Here is a 20982-nt window from a genome sequence, read left to right as displayed (position 1 = left end):
TATTAATATTAGTACAAGCGTTAGGAAAAAATAAAACAATGCTTCTTGAATGAAAAATGTTTTTTTAATAATAATGCCACTATCTATGATAAAAATAAATCTTCAATTAACAAGTACTTCTCTATTTAAATATCCGTGTACAAAAATATTTTTATCATCGTTACTTACATAAATTACTTAACTAGGTGATTAAAAATAACTTTAATAAACGTTACGTATTTTAACTAAAATGTCGTAGATAGTGGCGTTATCATTAAAAAAATATTTTTCATTCAAGAAATGCAATTGTTTTATTTTTTCCTAACGCTTGTGTACGCAACTGTACCATATTAATAATTATAATTATGCAAGTGAATAGTTGAATGATTAAACTAATTATTGGCATACATTTTACCATGCAATTCCTTTAGAACGTCGTGATATTCGACTGCTTTGTAAACAGTGATCTATTCATCATATATCATGACAAAATATCCTATAACTTTTTAATTACTAACGGAACATCATTGATACTTGGCAACATGTTGGAGACACTTACAAGGTTTGTGTAAACGTGAAAATCTAGACCCCAAACTGCATACTTTAAGAACTAAGACCTAATAAGTGTATTTTACGTTTATATTTTTATCTTTTAAACCCTACGACTTTTTCTAAATCTGTTTTTTAAACAAATATAAACAAATTCAAAACGACGTATGTAAAAATCTACAGCTCTCTATGTAAGCGCTTTATATGAAAACTAGCTAATGGCCAAACGTTCGCGTAGCGGAAACTTGAATTTCTCCGAAGTTAATGCATGCACTGATTTCATTCATACATAATCAATTATACACAAATACACACAAATTTTTGGACACATCTCTTTTCTTCTAAAGTCTATGGATTAAAAAAAGTTCCGCCAGGACAACGTTCGCCAACGTTCGCCCAGCGGAATCTGTTTTTGGTGAATTTCTCCACAATGGCTGCATACACAAATTTTTATTTACCATACACAATTATAGGACGTCATACACTAATTATCTGCATAATTAAAATCTTTAAATTCAACAACATTCCGCTGCGCGAACGCACACAAATTTTATGTTGGAAGGCAGGAAATCTGGGTGAAAAAAAAATCCTGATATCAGAATGGCTGTCAACTTTAGATGCTGATCATCTTCAAAATCACGAGGGTAGCAATTGGTAGCAGCTAATGTTAGCTGGTAACAATTAGGTAGCAACTCTCTATACCTACATATATATGTATTTCGATTCTGACGGTAACCAGTAGTAGTATGTACAGGACAAAGAAAACCATATATTTTAAAACAGGTAAATAATTAAACTAGAAGTGGTTTTGTAAAAATATTTATTTAATATGTACATTTTTGCACACGGCGTCTCAGCGGTGTATGCTACGTGTTCTTGTAAATATTGTGTCACTACAATCTTAGTTTACTTGGAATTTTACCAAGGGTGTTAATGTCTGAAGGACATTTTAACGATCACTGATCGAATGCAGCTAAATAAAATAAATATAACGTTTACAGGTCAACATCACAAATGTTGTATTTCTCTAATAACAGTCAAGTCTGCTAATTTTACTTAAATGACAAGCAACTCTGGCTCAATTCTGCTAATTTAATAATGTGTCAACTGGATATCAATTGAATCTCAATAACAGTTTTAACCTTTGCGGGAATTCTGCTACTTACCTATACAGGAATGAATTTTATTCAGTGCGCAAACTTTATCGACTTATAGTTAAATAAGTTTTAAAGATACGTATATTTTTTATTTTGTTGTGTTTTAGTACAAAAAAGAATAGTTATTGATAGCGAAAGATGTTTATTTTGTAACCGATTGTACGGTCACAGTCGTCATAGTAGGCACGGCGGCAAAGCGAAACCGGTTAACTGACACGAGCTCTGCTCCGCGCGCGTAAGAATAGTTAGTATCCACATTTGCTGATTTTAGGGCGGATAAAAAATGAAAAAATAAATAAAAATACTGATGATGCAGATATTTTCTGTTAATGATTCTGGACCACCAGTTTTTTTTTGTGCACTGCTTAAAATTCATTCCGTATAATACCAATCGTTTTTGTAAAAAATAATAATCTTAACAGGTATCCACTGACATGCATTCACTGACATTGGGCTGATAAAATAATTCATAATTGAATCACAGAAAAAGGATAAACACGTTTATTTAAAACGAAAAATTGCGGAATGCCACATGCTTCAATCGTAATTGAGTCACGGTTGAATCACAGTTGGATATCAATCGTATGTCGCTCAAGTAAAACTAAGCCCCTGTGGCCCGATTCTCCTAATTTTACTTAAGCGACATACGATTCACATTCGACTGCGATCCAATCACGACTCGATTACGATTAACGTGTATGTGACATTCCGCTATTTTTTCTTTGAAATAATAGTTTTTCTCCTTTTCTGTCATACAATAATGAATCATTTTGTCTGCAAATGATTTACAATTGCAATATGATTATAGAAAGAGCAAACTACTGTATAGACCAAAATCACCAAAATAGCAGACCAATCGCAAACCAATCGAATGTCGTTGGAATACGATTGGTCTTATATTAGAATGCCCGAAGTGGTTAAAACTGCTATTGTGATCATATTGCTATTCGATTTCTATTCAATTTTGCCATTATTAACTTAGGAGAATCGGGCCCCTGAAATTTGACAGTCCCGACTCCATTACGATTGAGACAAATGGGGCATTCCGCAAATACCTCAATTGAGACGTAATCAAAAAGACATGGGGAATGGGGAAAGTAAAAAGTCCGTCTTTTAGATAATATTTTTTTGCTCACAATAAATAACAAAGAAGATACAACACGATAGAATTTCGTGCTACGTCACTTTTCAAGTACCTAAACATTTCACATAAAAGTGACGTCACGAGCCACCTCTCTCAATATTTATTGCAAATACCTAAATGAACTATTACTTTATACTTTTCTATTAATATGACATATTAATATTAATTATTTGTAGTAATATTGTCTGCAATTGATTTACTATTGTATAGCAGACTACTCTGTAGACTAATAGAAGTCCAATGGATTGGTTTTATACATATTAGTACCAGAATGCCCTGTAAGGTTAAAATTGATATGCAATTGACACATGATTAAATTAGCAGAGGGACGTTTGCGCACTGAGAGACTTGTCATCCTACAAATTCGCCGAGCCGGGCGTACCATTTTGTAAAAAAACACAATATTCCTATACAACTACTCGCTGTTACTTGCGGTTTCACCCGCGTCTCGTGTGACTAACTTCCTTTCTACTTTTTTACCCGGAAAGGCTTATATCAACTTCCCAGAAAGGAGGTTATCAAGTCGGATGTTTGTAATTTTTTTTTTCATTGGTTCATTGATTGAGAACTATATTTTATCAGGGCACCTATAGTTAGTTGTTGAATTGCGAGAAGCAGCTAAATATGACGACGAAGGGTAGACACGCCGTGGTCATAAGGACGATTTTAAGATACGTAATTTATCTTTTTATCCCTCTGTTCTTACTTTTCTGTTCGGTACTTCTAGAATTATAAGCTCAATTATACTACACATATCACTCGATCGTTAGTGACAACAAGATTGCTATACAGCGGCGTCGGAGTGTGCACATCGCACACCATCGGCCCGTACAAGTCTTATGATGAAACACTACAAACTGAATTGTGTAAAGAAAATAGTAATCAATAATGTAATTTTAATACAGTTAACGACTTAAATACCCACACAATTTTTGCTTATGTCCCGAATTGAGATTGTATTGTCAAATCCGTCATTAATTTTCTTGGAGGAAAATTCTATATCCCTTTTACAATCTACCGCTCAAAATTAGTTAATACATGTATACATGAAAGTCGTAAATGAATAAAACTTCATAAAACCTACAGAGAGTCCACAGACGCCAGTACATCAAGCTACTAAAATGTTTAAAACTTTAATAGAATTTCAACTTTATCTCTTACGTATAAGGTTCAATGTTGATGGCAACATTTGACAGATTGGTGTGCTGACGTCTGTATCTTTACCTATTAGCTAGTTAGCTGCCTGTGAGCCCGCGTTGTACCGCGCGCCCGCCAGCTGTTCATAGCCCAGGGCCCCGATTCTCCTAAGTTAATAATGTCAAAATCGAATAGAAATCGAATCGCAATATGATTGTAATAGCAGTTTTAACCATATCGGGCATTCTGCTACTAATAAAAGACCAATCGTAGGTATTCGATTGACATTTGATTGGTGTGCGATTGGTCTGCTATTTTGATGATTTTGGTCTATACCGTAGTTTGCTGTACAATCATTTTGCAATCGTAAATCATTTGCAGACAAAATGATCCATTATTGAATGATAGAAAAGGATAAAAACGTTTATTTCAAAGAAAAAATAGCGGAATGCCACATACGCTTCAATCGTAATCGAGTCGGTATTGGATCTCAGTCGAATCGAGTCGAACGTCAATCGAATGGCGCTTAAGTAAAAATAGGAGAATCGGGCCCCAGCTTCGATCGCACTACTCTAAGGATCCAAGTATTTCTGTTATAATAGTCGTGTGCGCACTTTCAAACAAGGGACGTCCGACGGCGTAGAGCTGCCATCACATCACAGTACTTGGCCATATCTCGGATCCAATGTAAAGAGCCAGGCAGCGTGTGTGCCAGGCGGCCGCCACTCACGACGCCTCGCTCTGACCGTGCGCAGCGGCACGACAATGGACGACAACACCGCTCATTAGGGAAGGTAATTACATAACCTCGTATTTCAAGGTAGTAATACCTTTTATTACATATGAAAAAATAAATACGTCTCGAGAAAGTTGAGCGAATGAAACTGAAATGCAGCTCTTAAGTTATCGTATGCAGTTAAGAATGAATTTAGATACGGAGATCAGTATCATTAGGTACGAATATTCCCTTGGACCTAGACAGCAAAAGGATGGCAGCGCTAACCACAAAGTATTTATTGATGAATGTATTAAATAGATATCGGTACATATATACATAAGTCACAATGTAATTTTATCTTAGGGGTTTACAGATTTTTTATTTATTCATAGCATAGAAACGCCACAGTAATTAATTTACACACAAAGACGCAAGCTCTCACGGAGTCATCCGTCGTCAGGTTTGATATCACATAAACATTGTATAGCTAAGTAAATCTATATTATACACATATGTACAAGCGGCGAGGTGGCTAGCGCGCGGCCGGCTCGCCGCGCATGGGCGGGAAGTGCTTCGGGTCCCGCAGGTCGAAGGGGCCCCGCGCCGGCGCCTCCAGCGCCGCGCCCAGCTCGGCGGCCCGCTCCGACTCTGTAACAGCGGCCCGACCGTCACGCGCCGCCCGGGCTGCGCGACACAACACACACACGCCGCGGCCGTGCCGGAGCGCGGCCGCGGCTCGTCGCCGTCTAGGACGCGGGGACGGGGGACGGGGGACGGGGTCAGGGAGGGAGCGCAGTACCTGTCATCCGCAGCGGGTCCCGGCCGCGCAGCGCGCCCGCGTAACTGTTGCTAGTGGAGAGCGCCGCCGCTGCGCGGGAACAATACGTTAGAAGCTGTCCTACAGCGCCACCGCGGACGTCGCGACAAGCGAGCTAACCGCAGCTCATTCAGATTTCAAATAATAAGTATTCGATAACTACTCCAAGAGACCGTGTGCGACAACTTAGCCCGAACATTTGTTATTTCATATATTCCCGAGAATTGTTCCGTATCATCGCCGTCGTCAGAGGTGTGACTGAATTCAATAATATTATTATAAACCGCATTGATAGTGGGCGCACGAAGGGAAGAATAGAGCCACCGACTTAGCTGCTCCGTTGACAGCGTCGCTAGTTTTTATTTGGTTTCTCCATTTAAGGATATTCACTGAGAAAAACGGAATATGTATAAAAAAGTCAATAGAAAATTAGTTTATTAGCCTCTACTGTCCACCGCTGCCTCATCCATAGCCTTGCATCTATCTCAATAGGTCGCTTCTTGTGGCCGGTCGGAGAGGAAGCTATGCAATAAAATTATTGACATTTGAAAATTTCATTTGTCAAAATTTTCTGTTTGGTATAAATAATTATGCCAAATTTGCATGCTGAATATAAGGCGAGGTATGAAGAAACATAATTGTATTTTAAGACCTATAATTGTAACTATATTTCAAGCAAATAAATAAATTCTAATACTAAGTTACTCGAGGAAAATAAAGTAAGAAGTGGGTACAACACAGAACCAACAAACTACGCGACAATAATTGTATCGTAGACTAGCCAATTCTCCTTGGTTTCACGGAACAGGGAACTACTGCCCTTACCCGGATAATTACTCGGGATAAATTACTCGGGAAGAGTAAAGCTTTACAACAGTGAGGTTTTTCAAATAGGTTCAGTAGTTTCGGAGCCTTTAAGGAACAAACAAAAAAAATGTTTACTCTTATATTAGTATGTACCATTATTTTTGTACTTATATGTTACAGCCATAGTGATTAAATAAATATTATACATAATCACTGGTCATTGTATATAATACCCAAATTGACTTGACAATATGATAAATTACTTTATCTGAATATTTTTCATATTAGCTAGTCAAAGTTAGCCTAAGTAATAAGTATGGTACCTATAACCAAACCCAAACCCGGTCCTATTGCGCAAAACTCTCGTTTTTTAAACACCTTTTTTACATGGCGAAACTATACCAGAGTTTAGTTAAGTGTGGAACCCTAAAAATAATTATTAAAATTGGTTCTCGCAATCCAAAATTACTACCGAAAACCCAAAATACCTACTAATCTAGTTTTTACATAGAATATTAAGAACCCTATTTCCCGAGAGGTGTCGCTTTGGCCTACTTCGCGCCGATAATGTCAGCATCGGGACAGGTTCATGGTCTATAAATAGGGGCCATTATACTCAGCGTGGTCCGACATCCTCTTGGTCGGTTTTTTATATATTTACTTTTACAATTTACATCCACTTTTATAAGGTAACATTAAAGGAATAGCAAGAAATTATAGTAGACTAATACTCTTTTTATTTAAACCGAATACGATTTTTTACGGCGAACAGCTGAACCTGAACAGTGGAACTGCTCAATCAATGCTGAATATCTGAAACGCTAAGTCGCTCGCACTATCATGAGGTATATATTATCGAACGCTTATTATTATTTATAATTATATATATTATTGTTTAATTTGGACGAAAAAGCTTATCGAGTGTTTACTGTCGCTATTCAATTTATATTCAGTACAAGTAAAAAAAGCTACGCATAGATGCGTGATAGGGCCAAGAAATATTGAATGAAACTACGTACCTAATAAGTCATTTTGAGTTTATCAGTTTATTCCAAAATAATTTGTTAAGATTTTATATTTATTATACCTGTTAATAGTCTGAAACATGGATAGAAGAAGTTTCTAATGAAAAAGAAATTCATGTCGATTTATTAAATTTCTCTTGGAATATTTTATGATCGCGATGTCAGTTAAAATATTTGTGATGTGTGAGGTTACCATACGATGTGGCGCAATGAGGAGGCGTGATCGAGGTGAGTGCGAGGTGAGGGACGGGACCGGACTGCGGGCAAGCGATGTGCGGCCGGGGCGGACCGCGCCGGACGACTGCGTCCGGGCGGGCCGCCGGGCCAGTTAGTGTGGGCGACCTGCCGGCTCCGGCGCCGGGCCGGGCCTGGCGCGACTCTCACTCACCCTCCTGCGGCGCCGCGCCCGCCGCCGGCCCCTCCAGGAACTGGTGCTGGCGCAGCAGCGCGCAGTCGCCGCCCTCGGCCGCGTCCAGCGCGTACACGTACAGCACGCCCTGCGCCGTGGCCACCAGCAGCCGCGGCGCCCGCGCCACGCTGCAACACGCACGCGTGAGGCTCGCGCCGGCCCGCGGGCCGAGCGGCGCCGCCGGTACTCACTTGGTGATGGCGGCGACGGCGCGGTAGCCGGTGTGCGGCAGGCGCGCGGCGGCGAAGGCGCGGCCCTGCGCCAGCACGTCGGCCACCTGCGCCGGCAGGTAGCCCGCGCCGGCCGACACGGCGCTGGACAGCCAGCCCATCCAGCCGGCCGGCTCGTCGTCGCCGGCCGGCGCGGGCTCCAGCGGCGCGGGCGCGGCCTCGCCCAGCCGGAACACGTGCACGGTCTCCGTGTTGGAGGTGGCGGCCAGGTAGGCGCCGCACGCGCTGAAGGCCAGGCACGCGATGGACACGCAGCGCTTGACGCCGCGCCGGAACTCGTAGAGGCGCGTGCGCTCGGGCACGGCGAACACGCGGATGACGGTGCCGCGCTCCGACGCCGTGGCCAGCCGGCGGCCGCACATGGACCACGCCAGCGCCGCCAGCGGGCTGTCGTGCGCGCTGATCACGCACTTGGCGTTCTGCGGGGAGGCGGGCGGTTAGCGGGCGGGGGGCGGGCGGCGGGGCGCGGGCGGCGGCGACACTCACCAGGTGCACGGCGTCGAAGATCTGCACCTCGCCGACGGCGCTGGAGCCGGGGTAGGCCACGTGGCAGTGGTCGACGCAGGGCGACAGCGCGCACAGGCCGCGCGGGTTGGGCGGCGTGTCGCGGATGGTGTGCAGGATCTTCATGTCGCGGATGTTGTGGATGTGCAGCGACTCCTCCAGACACACGATCAGCCTCTGCAACAGGCGCGGGTGATGGGTGAGGGGGGCGGCGGGGTGGGGAGAGGGGGGAGGGGGGCTAGGGCTGACACTCACGGATCTGTTGAGCTTCACTGCGAGGATGGTGTTGCTGTAGCTGTAGTTACAGATCTCGGTACCCTTCTTGTAATGGCATACTATCAGCTTTCTGCAAACAATCTTATTTAAGGTTTCCATAACATAAAGTTGATCGACTGTTGGGCAACTTCGAGTTAGTAAGATGGCATGATATTTGATTTTATAAGGTGTATATGCTGACCGTTTCACAGTTCCCAAATAAACTGACAGCTGTCAACGCCACAAAAGACTCGGTAGGCAGTTTTATCATTAGCTTGTCAAACACACTACCGAACTGCTCATTAAATAACTGAGGTGGCACTTGTTTGCGGAACACCACGACCTGTGGCCAGGAACTCTGATCCGACAAGAGGCGTCGGCAACACGTTGGACGCGTCTGCACTCTCGCGACTTCAGCTTGTGACGCACGTACTCTGTCCTCCGCCTTAGTGGTAGTGTATTGTATGCTGGTATTTTCGGCATGGCAGCACGGTTTTTTGCACTGAGCTCCTTAGGAGTCGTGTCGCAGCGGTTCTTGTTAGTTCGTTGACGGCGCCTCATCCTTTGCCGTCGATGCACCTCGGCTGCCGGTCGAGCGTTCGAGTTGCGGTGATGGAGGCCGCAGGGACGGAATTCTCCGTCACTGATTTAAACAACTCATTGATTTCGCTGCGCAGCGCGGTTCAGCGACAGTATCTTGGGAGCATCTAGCTCATTCTGTACATCCGCTAAGCTTGCCTTAAGAAAGGGTTTCAGCAGGCTTGCTACATTGACGTGGTCGAATGTGCTGGGAGGGAGCTTACCCAAGTCCTTCGCCACAAACTTGGGCACGTCGTTAGGATCGGTCTCGTTTAGTAGCATGATCCTCCTATGCAAAAAACATATTTTTGCTTGTTTGTGATGTGCCAGTGAAACTACTTAGATACCATTACCTGCGTATAACTGTATGACCGACTATACTATTATGAAAACATGTAGTGTTATTTAATTTATTCATACCCATATACATATAAGAGAATAGAGACGTGAATATAATGTAAATAAGATGCAGGCCCGACACACAGCAGACGTGACGCATCGAGTGCGCGCTCGCGGCTGTTCCCGCGTGACGCGCAGTGACGCGCAGCCGCGTCACCGCCGCTGTCCCACATCTTGTGTAGCGCTCACACTATCAAACAGTCGTGGTCCACTACTTACTACTGTAATCAAATGCAATTTGCGCTTCGACACATCAATCCTGTTGTGTGCACTAAGACACAAATAGGAGTAGCTGTAGCAGCGCGCTAGACGACGCGGCGTGCACTAAAATAGAGCACTACGTCACGAAATAGTGGACGGCCAGAGCTATTCTGGTCTGGTGGCGATATGTTTAGGCACGGCGACAGTGAGCACCTGCGACCGCGGAGGTCACTATCACGTCCTCCTCGGTGACGCGAGCCGCTCGCCTCCTCCACAGGCTGATAAGCAGGGCCTCGGCCTGCGCTGACCGCCTCTTATCTTCCGCTTGTTTGTATCGAGTTCATTATTCTTTGCCAACCGCGGATAGATAGGTACTAATGCTTTTTTAATGCCACCTCATTTTAGTTTTAATAAATATGATCTCCCAAATTAATTCAAATGGCGTATATATCGGTGTATCATACCTGTTACCACTGCCATTGCAAACACGAGCTCAATCTGAAGTAACAACTGTATAGATCGCACGACTTCAGCACAGCTTAAAGAATAGTTGGATCCGCCATTAAATTACGGCTAGCCGTTATCAATAACAGGTCCATTTTGAAATGCGGCGGTTCAACGATAAGTCTGATTGTCATTGCGATACATAGTTCAATAAGGCGGGCCACTAGCTGAATCGCTGGTACTTGGCGCTGAATAACGCATCGCGGCAAATACATTTCAGCGGATATTTATTGAGCTGCACTCAATCCGGCTAATCGTTGAATCGGCGCATTTCACCACGGCCGTGGTAGTGTGACGCAGTGGATATTGGTAGCGTGGTAACCTGGGTGCGGATACTGTGACAACAGCCACCAGTGAGCTGCTGAAGAGACGGTCGACGAGGCAGGTCTCCTGACCTGAGCGACTGGCGTAAATTTCTTCGATGCCATCATCTGGGGTCAGCGCGAACAGATGGTACCCGCTGCTGCTGCCCGCCACCAGAGACCTGCCAACACAACACCTCTGATAAACTACTCTTCATTAAGGCTAAAAACTACTTAGGAAAAAGTTTAGTGGCTTTGGTATGTTTGTCTCTCAATCACACTGAAACTTGGCAGTAATATTGTTGATACATACACTTACAAAGTTAACAATATCAATTTATTTATTTAACTTTATGCAATCCTAAACTTACAAAGGCGGACTTAATGCCATAGGCATTCTCACTAGTCAACCTTAGGGCAATTCATTGTATTCCTGGCATATTCATACATAAGACTCGCACTTGTTATAATTTGTTACTTTTGTGGAGAGAAAATAAATTAAGTTATTATTATTATTACATAGGAAGTGGGTGAAATTAACTATTATATGATATGCTACATTTCATCCGGGAAGGTGATAAAGCATCTGCCACTTCAGCCTTCAGTTCCTGGGAATCGTACTTGATGATGACTGGCTTACTACATCATCATTGTGAAACATTGTTATATTCGTTAGATCTTTTTCAATTATTCTTTTGCTCAAGACCACTCAAGGCATATTGTTATTGGATGGAGAACTAAATTATTATTTCTACCTAAAAGTTGAAGAATAAAAAACAATTAAAGTATTCATATCAATAAAAAGAGTGAAAGAAAATGACATTTTTACAACTACAATAATATACTAAACAACAACATTAGTAAACAACAGCTGTTACATTGTTTAGCGAGTTTCCTTTGTATAGTTTACAGTGGCTATGACTAATTATTGTGCAATTAAGCGGCAAGTGATGGGACATGGCCCCCGCTGCGGTATCTGTGGCCGCGCCAGGGAGGCAAGGCGCTCGTCAGCCTCGAACAAGAGACGGTAAGCTCGTCCTCGCCCGCCATGTTTGTTTACCGCGAATGCTGCGGGCGAAGACATTACGAAACAGCTGGCAATGACATATTGCATCATCACGCTACCAGCGAAACGCAGTAGGTACTAACAATATCGACGCTAATTTGTGACATTGTATACTTTTGCACAAGCATTCAGGGCAATCTTGACCCCCGATCCTACCTATGTCGAAACATTAAAAGCAGAATATATTACTACCGAACGTAAAGTACAAACATATGTGCTTTACTTACGTGCAATCTTGGTTGAATTGAACAAATATTTCTCCTGCATTTGAGCCCTCAGTGTTTTGACCTCCTCCCAAACTCATTGGAACGTTCGAAGTGTATGGATTGCTCTAAAAACTAAGATCTTCAAACAACAGCTTACACTCAAGTCAGTTACTTTAACCAAGTACAAAATAATCACGCACTGAATTAGGTAAATACTTGAAAATAATAAATGTTCGTCACTAGAAACAAGAAGTAGAATTTTGACACAAAGAACGACCTTGCTGCTAAAAACAAGCCCCCTCCCGCACACTGCCCCACTCCGCCATCGTTCAACTCGTTCGTTCAATCATTTAATTTGTTACCTTTCTCCATGGAAGTACCTATGTTAAATTATATTTTTATTTGTACATAAGTGAAATAGGTGTATTAAAAAACAATAGGCCTTGTTCTAATATACAATTTGTGCGATAAGCTAGGACACCCATAAAAATATGTTAGAAAGAAAAACATGCACAGGCTATCGATTTTCTTGTTTGGTTAAAATAAAAATAACTCAGGATTTATAAGAGTGGGTGACCACTGTGTGGTGACCACTCTCAGGGCCCGTACTGAGGACATTATTACTTTGGGCCTGTTGTTCAGGAAATTAGGGTTCCGTATTTACATGATATGTCATAGACAATATTGTTGCCACAAAATTATCAAAATTGACAATGTCAATGTCACGTTAATGTAATTGTCTGTCACTGTCACTGTCAAATGCATTAAAAAATATTTGATAAGTAAATTGCGCTATATAAAACAAATATCTAGTGTCTATAATAAAATATAAACATACTTTTGTATTATAATAGTGTTGTATAATAGTATAACAATAATATCTTCAAGGATATTCAAACATGGGACGTAAAATTCCAGCAAAGAAACATCGTGGTGTTAAAGATCCTCTAGTGCAACAAGCTAAACGTTTAGAGAGGTGTGATATAGTAGTAATGATCCAATATAAATTAATGAAGACCATGATTCATAACCTGTGATTACAAATTGCCCTAATTTTAATTTTAGCTTAAAGGGCAAAATAAATGCTCCTCCCAAAGATCCTGACGAGCAGCCAGTGCCGAGGTCACTGACACGGCTTTTCGCATTTCAGGATCAGGACAAGAGAAGAAGGAAAGTAAAGAAGGGCAGTCACAGTCCACTAACACAGAATAAAGGTAACTATGTTAATGTACACACTGGAATCTGTTCTGTGAAGGCACCAGGACAGTTGGAGATTGGCATTCAGTGCCCATTTTCAGTCAAACCGAAGGTCCTGATGAGTTTAGTCTTATTTTTGGTTATTCTATGTGATAGAACTCAAAAAACATTTGTTAGAATTTTTATTTTTGATGAAGTCCTCATTTTTTTTACACCCTGTGCTGTACTCTGACCAAAGTCTCTGATGTTGCTATGCTAGATCTAATATATAGTATCTGTTTGATGAATATTTCATGTTTATTTTCATACAAGCAATCTGTCTCCTATTCTTAAAGAAAATGAAGTGTTACTACTTGTACTCAAGTTACAAGACTTGGTTAGAAACAGTGTTACCCTCCATGTGGCCTGTATGTTGTTTCAAAGTGTTATGTTTATTGTTTCTAATTAGATGGTAGCATAAGCAATATTGCTCGTAACCCGCTGTCTGGTCTCCACAAGCTACCGGGCGAGTCGGGACGTGCTTTCTCTCTCCGCATCAATAGTGCAGTCAAGGCTCTCCACAATCCAGATGAAGAATTGCACTACCCGGTATAGTGATGATCTTGTTTATGCTAGACTGGAATCACGTTTAAACATTAAGCCGGATTTACATTTGTCTGACGTGTTGTGTTGTGATGCATTAGATTGGTATCAGTTTCATACATTTAGTATGGTGAGATTTATATTTGTGTGTCGCGATCTGTTGTGATGGCTTTGATTTAAAGTTTTAGAAGAGTATTTAATTGTTTTTTTGCATTTTAATCGCATCATTTTCAATCTCTTTAAGGAGACAGTGAAACTCGCCTTTAGACTCTCTTTTATTATTCACTGGATGAACCCAATATCTTCTTCTGTTAATTTTTTTTTATAAGAGTTGCCAGCACCAAAAATTCATATCTTCTTCATACTCTGAATCAGAGTCAGATGATTCATAAGATAACATTGTAAACGTATGAACTCTCCGAGAGCTATGACTGTATTGATTCAAAATATCGTCAGAGGCCGTCAGAACACAACTTATAGATGTGAACACTAGCCATCACGTCAGAGCCCGTCGCGACACAACATGTCAGACAAATGTAAATCCGGCTTTATACTTTTATGGCTGTTCCCAATATTGTATCTATCTGTTGTTTTCCTTTCTTTTACTGTGTAGCCAAGTAAACCGATACATAGCCATCCCAATGAGGCGGAACACCTAATTGCAATTCAGCATAGAAAATAAGATACATAAATATAGTTAACATTACAATACTTATAAACGTCTACATATGAAAAATAAAAAACAATACATTAATTACATAGACAATTTCATTACATAGACAATTTCTACTCACTTTTTAAACTAACGTTTACAGGAATAGCCAAAGTGAGATCCTAATCTTTGTACTATTGTCGAGTATCTCATGTTTGCTGGTTGTTCTGTACATTAAAGTTATTATCTAAATAAATCTAATTGCAAAAATTTTCTAGCTATATAGCATGTGTTTAGGATGGCTGCTTTCTGTAGAGTGAGGTAGGTATACTTAGATTATAGTAGGTATACAATTTGAAATGAACATTGCCAAAGACGTTCTGTCAGCACTTTTTTTTCCTGGCAAATTAAATATTGACAGCAATAATGTATTTATTTGTTGTTGTGTAATGTACCTTACAGTCTTCTACTTGATGATCATCAGTAATATTGAAGGGGCTATTTTAATGTATTTTTTAGTTGCCAGATCAACACTAGGGACCAAACAACCCCTAAGATATTAAATGGAGTATTTGCGCCTTGCGAAATAAATTAGTTAGGTGAAATTTAAAGTAGGCTAAAAACAGTGTCTATAGTGTATCTGTCATAGTGTGCTAGCTTACTAATTTATTTGGCAAGGCGTGCGGCCGTGACCGTGAGAACTGTACATGTTGAAGAAGACGGCGTCGTGTATGCGCAGGCCGACATGGAGGCGGGCGACGAGAAGGGCGAACGCATGGCGGAGCTGCGCGAGCGCCGAGCGCGCAAGCGTCGCCGCGCCGCGGGGCCCGCCGGCCCGCCCGCCGCCGCCGCCGACCCGCCCGCGCTGTCGCGCACGCAGCGGCTGGCGCTTAAGAAGAAGGCCGGGAAGCTGAAGGCCTCTGAGGTGACTGCTATCTATACTGTATGCTTGCGAAGTTCAACCGATTCTAAACAGGCGTCGTCCCAAACTAGGACCCATATACTTAACGTTATGTTCAACTCGATTTTCAAAATGACGGCATTTAAGGAAATCCCTACTATAATATCATAAATGCGAAAGTAACTCTGTCTGTCTGTCTGTCTGTTTCACTTTCACGTCTGAACCACTGAACTGATTTTAATAAAATTTGGTACAGAGATAGAGTTGATTTTGAGAAGGAACATAAGATAGTACTTATTCCGAACTTTTGAGAAGTTCTCTTGAGAAGAAATGCGATATAACTGAACCAGACGCGGGCGAAGCCGCGGGTGGAAGCTAGTAAGCTATATAAAAGTAGACTTAAGAATCTCCGAGCCTTTTTCCCAACCATGTTGGGGTCGGCTTCCAGTCTAACCGGATATCTGACCTCCTCAACCCAGTTACCCGGGCAACCCGATACCCCTTGGTTAGACTGGTGTCAGACTTACTGGCTTCTGACTACCCGTAACGACTGCCAAGGATGTTCAATGACAGCCGGGACCTACAGTTTAACGGGCCATCCGAAACACAGTCATTGATGTTTAACAATACTCCGAAAGGGGCATAATTTAGGCGGTCACCAAAAATATTTTTAAGACTCTAAGCTGAGGCACCAAATAAAATAAACAACTCCAAAAAAAATAAATTGACTTTATTAAAAGGGCACTAAAGTATATAATGTTATGATCCAAAAAAAATATAATAACATCAGAAAAATCGCAAATCTCGCACAAATATTATTTTTGGTTCCCAAAATGGATTAATGGTCACCAAATTCTATCCAATTAAAAGATACTACTTTTATTACTACCAAAAAGTTAGTGACGAAAACGAATCGCTGCAAAACCGACTCCACGTAGTCTGGTCTGCCCTACCCCTAGAGTGCAATTCAAAACCGCGTAGGCGCGGAGGGGCGAGGCGGCCTGCTGTGGTGAGCGTGAAAACCATCTGCGACGATAAGCTCGCATGGCACCGCCGGAGCCCTGCAGCGCCGGAGCCGTGACAGAAGCCATGCTTGCTGCATGTTGCGTGCTTACATTTTAAACGCACTGAGTTACACACAAATTCATATATGTAACAATAAATAAGCGACGTACGTTTGGGGACCCTAGTATATTAATTGGTATTTGGGAAATATTCTAGCGATCGTTAGCTTTTTTAGTCTAACAAAAATGACCAAATTAGGAGTCAAGGTATTACATAATTGGTAACATCTAAGTAGTGACAATATATATATTTGGTCTAAAGTGTATTTTAAAGGCGTCCATATATTTTTTTAGTAGTCAATAATACGAAAAAATGGTTTTATCTAATAATATTTTTGGAAACGTTATTTGGTGACCATTTATCCATTTTGGTAACCGTTTAGACTTTTTTTGGTAGTAAAATAGGTACTTTTTTGGGTAGTGTTTAAACACAAGCCCTTAGAAAGTACATACAAACTTAGAAAAGTTTTATTGGTACTTGCCTGACCTAGAATCGAACCTGCGCCCTCATACTTGAGAGGTTGGTTCTTTGCCCACTAGGCCACCACGACTTTTTTTTGGGAACAAATATAATGACCACCATAAAATGCTTTGATACCCTTAGTTTTGCAACCAGAAAAATCTACTGAACACCAGAAAAATAAAGTCTAAAAATGTAATAGTACCAGCTATTTTAGTCACGACTTCACTTGAAATTGTATTCGACCACCAAATTTAGTAAATGATCACCAACTCTTGACGACCAAATTAATGTATTATTTTTGCCTAAAAAAGTCACTGTGATTGCCATAAAATGTAGGCTTATTATCAAATAAAGTATTATGATGCCATATTAAGTTATGTGTCCGGCTTGCAATGCATGCGTGAGTGTCAGTATGACGAGTGACAGGGGAAAATGGAAGTAAATGACATATTGCGAAGACCCCAAGTAAAATTGGGAACAGGGCAGGAGAAAGAAGAAGAAGAATGTGTTTCTCAATACACTCCCTCGAAAACACACTCTTATCGCACTGTTTAGAGGCATGCAATATAGACAATTTTCCACCCTAGTGCAGGAAAAGGGTCCCCATAATGTTATTACATTTATTGTATCATGCCGAACTTATTTTTTTGGAGTCAGTTTACTTAAACAGGATAGCAAGATGTAAAAACTTTGATTATCATTTTATATTAAAACGCTGGTATAATTTTGATGATCATTCACTACTTTTGGTGATCATTTACTACTTTTGGGATAACAATGATTTATTTGGACTCATTTTGCTTAAATAGGATAGCAGAATGTAAAAACTTTGGTTATCATTTTACTTTAAAATGGTGGTTTAATTTTGGTGATCATTTACTATTTTTGGCTTGCGCATGATTTATTTTGGAGTAATTTCACTTAAATAGGATAGCAAAGTGTTAAAACTTTGGTTATCATTTTACATTAAAATGCGAGTTTCATTTTGGTGATCATTTACTATTTTTGTCTGCTATTTGTTACTATTTCTGGTGATCAGTTAAACATAAGCCCTTTTTTTTTAAAGTAGACTTAAGAATGTGTTATATTATTTATTTCTACAAAATATACAAATTGGGTAACTGCTATCTGCTGTCCCGTGCCTCAGCCCGAAGTTTACTTTTATACCCACATCATTAATTATGGCACTGATTTAAAGAGGCATTTAAGGCAATAAATTAACCATTTTGGTAAGGTAAAAATTATAAATGTCACGTTTAGGGATGATTTATATTAGGCAAGGCCGTGTCCGGGCTTTTACGAAATTATAAAGACGAGCGTCGTTTGTGGCCCGGACGGGCCACGGATCATGCACTGTGTAATATAAACTGCTTCATACAAAATGTATGTAAAGTTTCACATCCGTGCCCCGTACGAGCCACGTACATGGCACGCCCCGGACACGGCCCGGCCTAATATAAATAACTATTTCAGCAATTCTTATTCCGTAATTTTTACCGCTCATTCGTTTATTGGACTGCTCAGATATTTTAGAATTTATATTGTGTGATAAAATAACCGACCAAACGGTTTTTTATTACTGTCCATATTTTACTGTCTCGGTAATTAACCGACTGCCATTAAATTAAATAACTGCTCAATACTTATGTTTTTGGACTGATTATAATAACATCACGACTATTTAAATAACAGCGCAAAAAATTAGTTCCCACTAATTATCCGATAAAGTTCGTGAGTTTGTAACATATAATTATTATTGTACTTACCTAACTTGGGGACAATGCAGCTTCTGAAAAGCGAAATATTTGTTCAAATCGGTTTAGTAGCTTTTAGGGTACAGTACAGACGCCAGCAGCCGAATCTGATAAATTTTACCAATCGATCATTAACCTTCGATTAAGTATCGTGATAAAGTTGAAAATCTATACAAGAAATGCATCCGTCCGCGCTTCATCTATTGGATATGGGTGCAGGTGAGACAAAGAAAAAACTTTTTACAAAAAAATAAAACCGACTTCTAAAAACACTAAAAAGCAAAAAAAAATAATTTTAGGTGCATCGGCCTAGAAGTCGGTGTCTAACGGATGTCCTTAAGTTAATTTTGCCACCGACTTCTAGGCTGATGCACCAAAATTTTTTTTTTTGGCTTTTTATTGTTTTTAGAAGTCGGTTTTATTTTTTTGTAAAAAGTTTTTTATTTTTAGCTTTTCAGTGATAAGAATAGTTGTCATTATCCGCATAACTGGAAAGTTCTCATCAATACGAATAATACAAGGCCAAACACGAGGTAGTTTACATATTCGGTTGTCGAGTTCCCTCGACCTTCTCTGGTCTCCATCATGAGGTCAACTCCAAACCTTCACTGTTGCAAAGGTCTCGTCAATACGAATAATATAAGCCCAAACATGAGAAAGTTAAGATGTGCCGTTTAGGAGTTCCCTCGATCCTCTGTCGTCTCCATCATCAGATCTTCCCTAAACCTCCATAGTATTGTAGTCTCATCAGATATACACATAAATATAAAGTTTTTAGCCCATGCTCGCCTACAATTTTCAAGAGATGCCCTCGATTTCTCAGGGTTTCCACCATCAGATCCTGATCTGATGACGATGGGACCAAATGACAAGCATAAACTTTCAAATAAAAAAAGAATTTTTGAAATCGGTCCAGGCGTCTTTGAGAAATCGAGTAACAAACATAAAAAAACTCCTTTTTTTTGAAGTCGTTTGAAAAGACGTGTATCCTTGACGACTGTTATATTTCGAATGAGTGTCTATTATAGAATGTAGGTACGATTGAAGTGAACATTGAACGATTGAATGTTTGACGAATGATTGAAGTAGGTATGCTTTGTATAAACTTGGATATTTGTATAGGTAGGTGTATACGTACATAATACGTATATTCCAACATCATCTAAGGGCGCCAAAACAAAACTGCTATGCGATGCGATTCGATGCGAATTCGCATCGAATCGCATCGCTCGAGGGAAAAAGTCTGGAAGTTGGTGATTGATACACCCGTGCATCGGAGAGCACATTAATGTCGGTCCTGCGTCTGATCTCTCTCCGGTCGTGTCGGATTGCCGTCCCATCGCGCTATGAGTGAAGGAATAGTGAGTGCACCTGTCTCTGGGCAAATGCTTGTGCACTATAATAATATATGTCCTGCGCAACTGGCTGATACCTTGAGAACAGCCGCCGTAGCGGATAATCGGCTAGGAGGACATCAGGTTTTGTGGTTAGTTGTAAATGTTTGAGGTAATGTGCTCTCATTGGGCATGTGTCGGGTTGCAGGCTCGGAGCGAGCGGCACGAGGTGGTGTACGAGCGCGTGGCGTTCGGCGACGTGACGCACGCGCCGCCCAGCCTGCGCGCCGCCGCACGGGTCAGTACGCTCTCATTGGGCATGTGTCGAGTTGCAGGCGAGCGAGCGAGCGGCACGAGGTGGTGTACGAGCGCGTGGCGTTCGGCGACGTGACGCACGCGCCGCCCAGGAATATCCTTCCTCCTTATAAATCTTTGTAATGAATTTCCTTCAGCGAATATATACGTGTATCCCCCCCACAGCCCGGGCGCCGGGAGCTGCTGCTGACGCGGCTGCTGGCGCCGGCGCCGGCGGGGGCCGGGGCGGGGGCTGGGGCGGGGGCCGGGGCGGGCGAGGCGGCGCGCGCGGCGGCGGTGGCGGCGTACCGCGCGCTGAAGGCGCAGCGCCCGCGCCCGCCGCGCAGCTAGCCCCGCGCCTGCGCACTGGCGCGTTAAGTTACGTTCCAGTGTCACTCTGTATAAACATACTTGTGCGTGCAAAGTGTCAAGTCTCAATAATAACATGAAAATAAAAAGCTTATTTTATTGAACACAAGAAAAAGCCCATGATCTGTTTATTTAAACTGAACCAGCACTAAAAGAGTTCGTGCCGAGGCTGAGGCCGAACCTGTTCCTGAAACATGAACGACATTTCTCTTAGTAGATTTACAAAAACACGTCAGTGCGACAGCTCATCTGTCCTGATCTGACCTGATGTTGTCATTTTGCCGAAAATCACTTCAAAACACCGACGAACTTTCTGCCAGCAATTAGTCCAAAACAAGGTTTAACCAATTTCTTAGAAATTGTACAAAATTCAAATTTAGAATA

At 41.5% G+C, this 20982-nt stretch overlaps 2 protein-coding genes across 4 annotated transcripts; one reads left to right on the top strand and one right to left on the bottom strand.

Moving 5' to 3' along the window:
- Window positions 1-1331: 1331 nt before the first annotated feature.
- Window positions 1332-12309, bottom strand: LOC110382868 (WD repeat domain phosphoinositide-interacting protein 2). Of its 2 annotated transcripts, XM_049843852.2 has the most exons (8): window positions 12010-12309; window positions 10737-10898; window positions 8732-8822; window positions 8459-8653; window positions 7934-8391; window positions 7722-7870; window positions 5484-5552; window positions 1332-5332 (listed from the first exon to the last, which is right to left on the bottom strand). In XM_049843852.2, exons 1-8 carry the CDS (start codon window positions 12084-12086, stop codon window positions 5217-5219), a joined length of 1317 nt encoding a protein of 438 aa, XP_049699809.1. In that variant the 5' UTR covers window positions 12087-12309; the 3' UTR covers window positions 1332-5216. The 2 variants fall into 2 exon arrangements, with proteins under 2 accessions (XP_049699809.1, XP_049699810.1); XM_049843853.2 differs by lacking the exon at window positions 5484-5552 and having other exon boundaries at window positions 12010-12308.
- Window positions 12310-12723: 414 nt separating this feature from the next.
- On the top strand, window positions 12724-20716 carry LOC126055275 (coiled-coil domain-containing protein 137). Of its 2 annotated transcripts, none has more exons than XM_049843879.2 (6): window positions 12724-12964; window positions 13054-13202; window positions 13634-13773; window positions 15159-15344; window positions 20144-20233; window positions 20416-20716. In XM_049843879.2, exons 1-6 carry the CDS (start codon window positions 12888-12890, stop codon window positions 20578-20580), a joined length of 807 nt encoding a protein of 268 aa, XP_049699836.2. In that variant the 5' UTR covers window positions 12724-12887; the 3' UTR covers window positions 20581-20716. The 2 variants fall into 2 exon arrangements, with proteins under 2 accessions (XP_049699836.2, XP_049699837.2); XM_049843880.2 differs by lacking the exon at window positions 20416-20716 and adding an exon at window positions 20271-20378.
- The last annotated feature ends 266 nt before the right edge of the window (window positions 20717-20982 follow it).

This window comes from Helicoverpa armigera, chromosome 2 (genome assembly GCF_030705265.1).
Source record: "Helicoverpa armigera isolate CAAS_96S chromosome 2, ASM3070526v1, whole genome shotgun sequence".
NCBI lineage: Eukaryota > Metazoa > Arthropoda > Insecta > Lepidoptera > Noctuidae > Helicoverpa > Helicoverpa armigera.
Note: the sequence above shows the minus strand (reverse complement) of the source record. Positions and strands in the feature narration are given on the sequence as shown.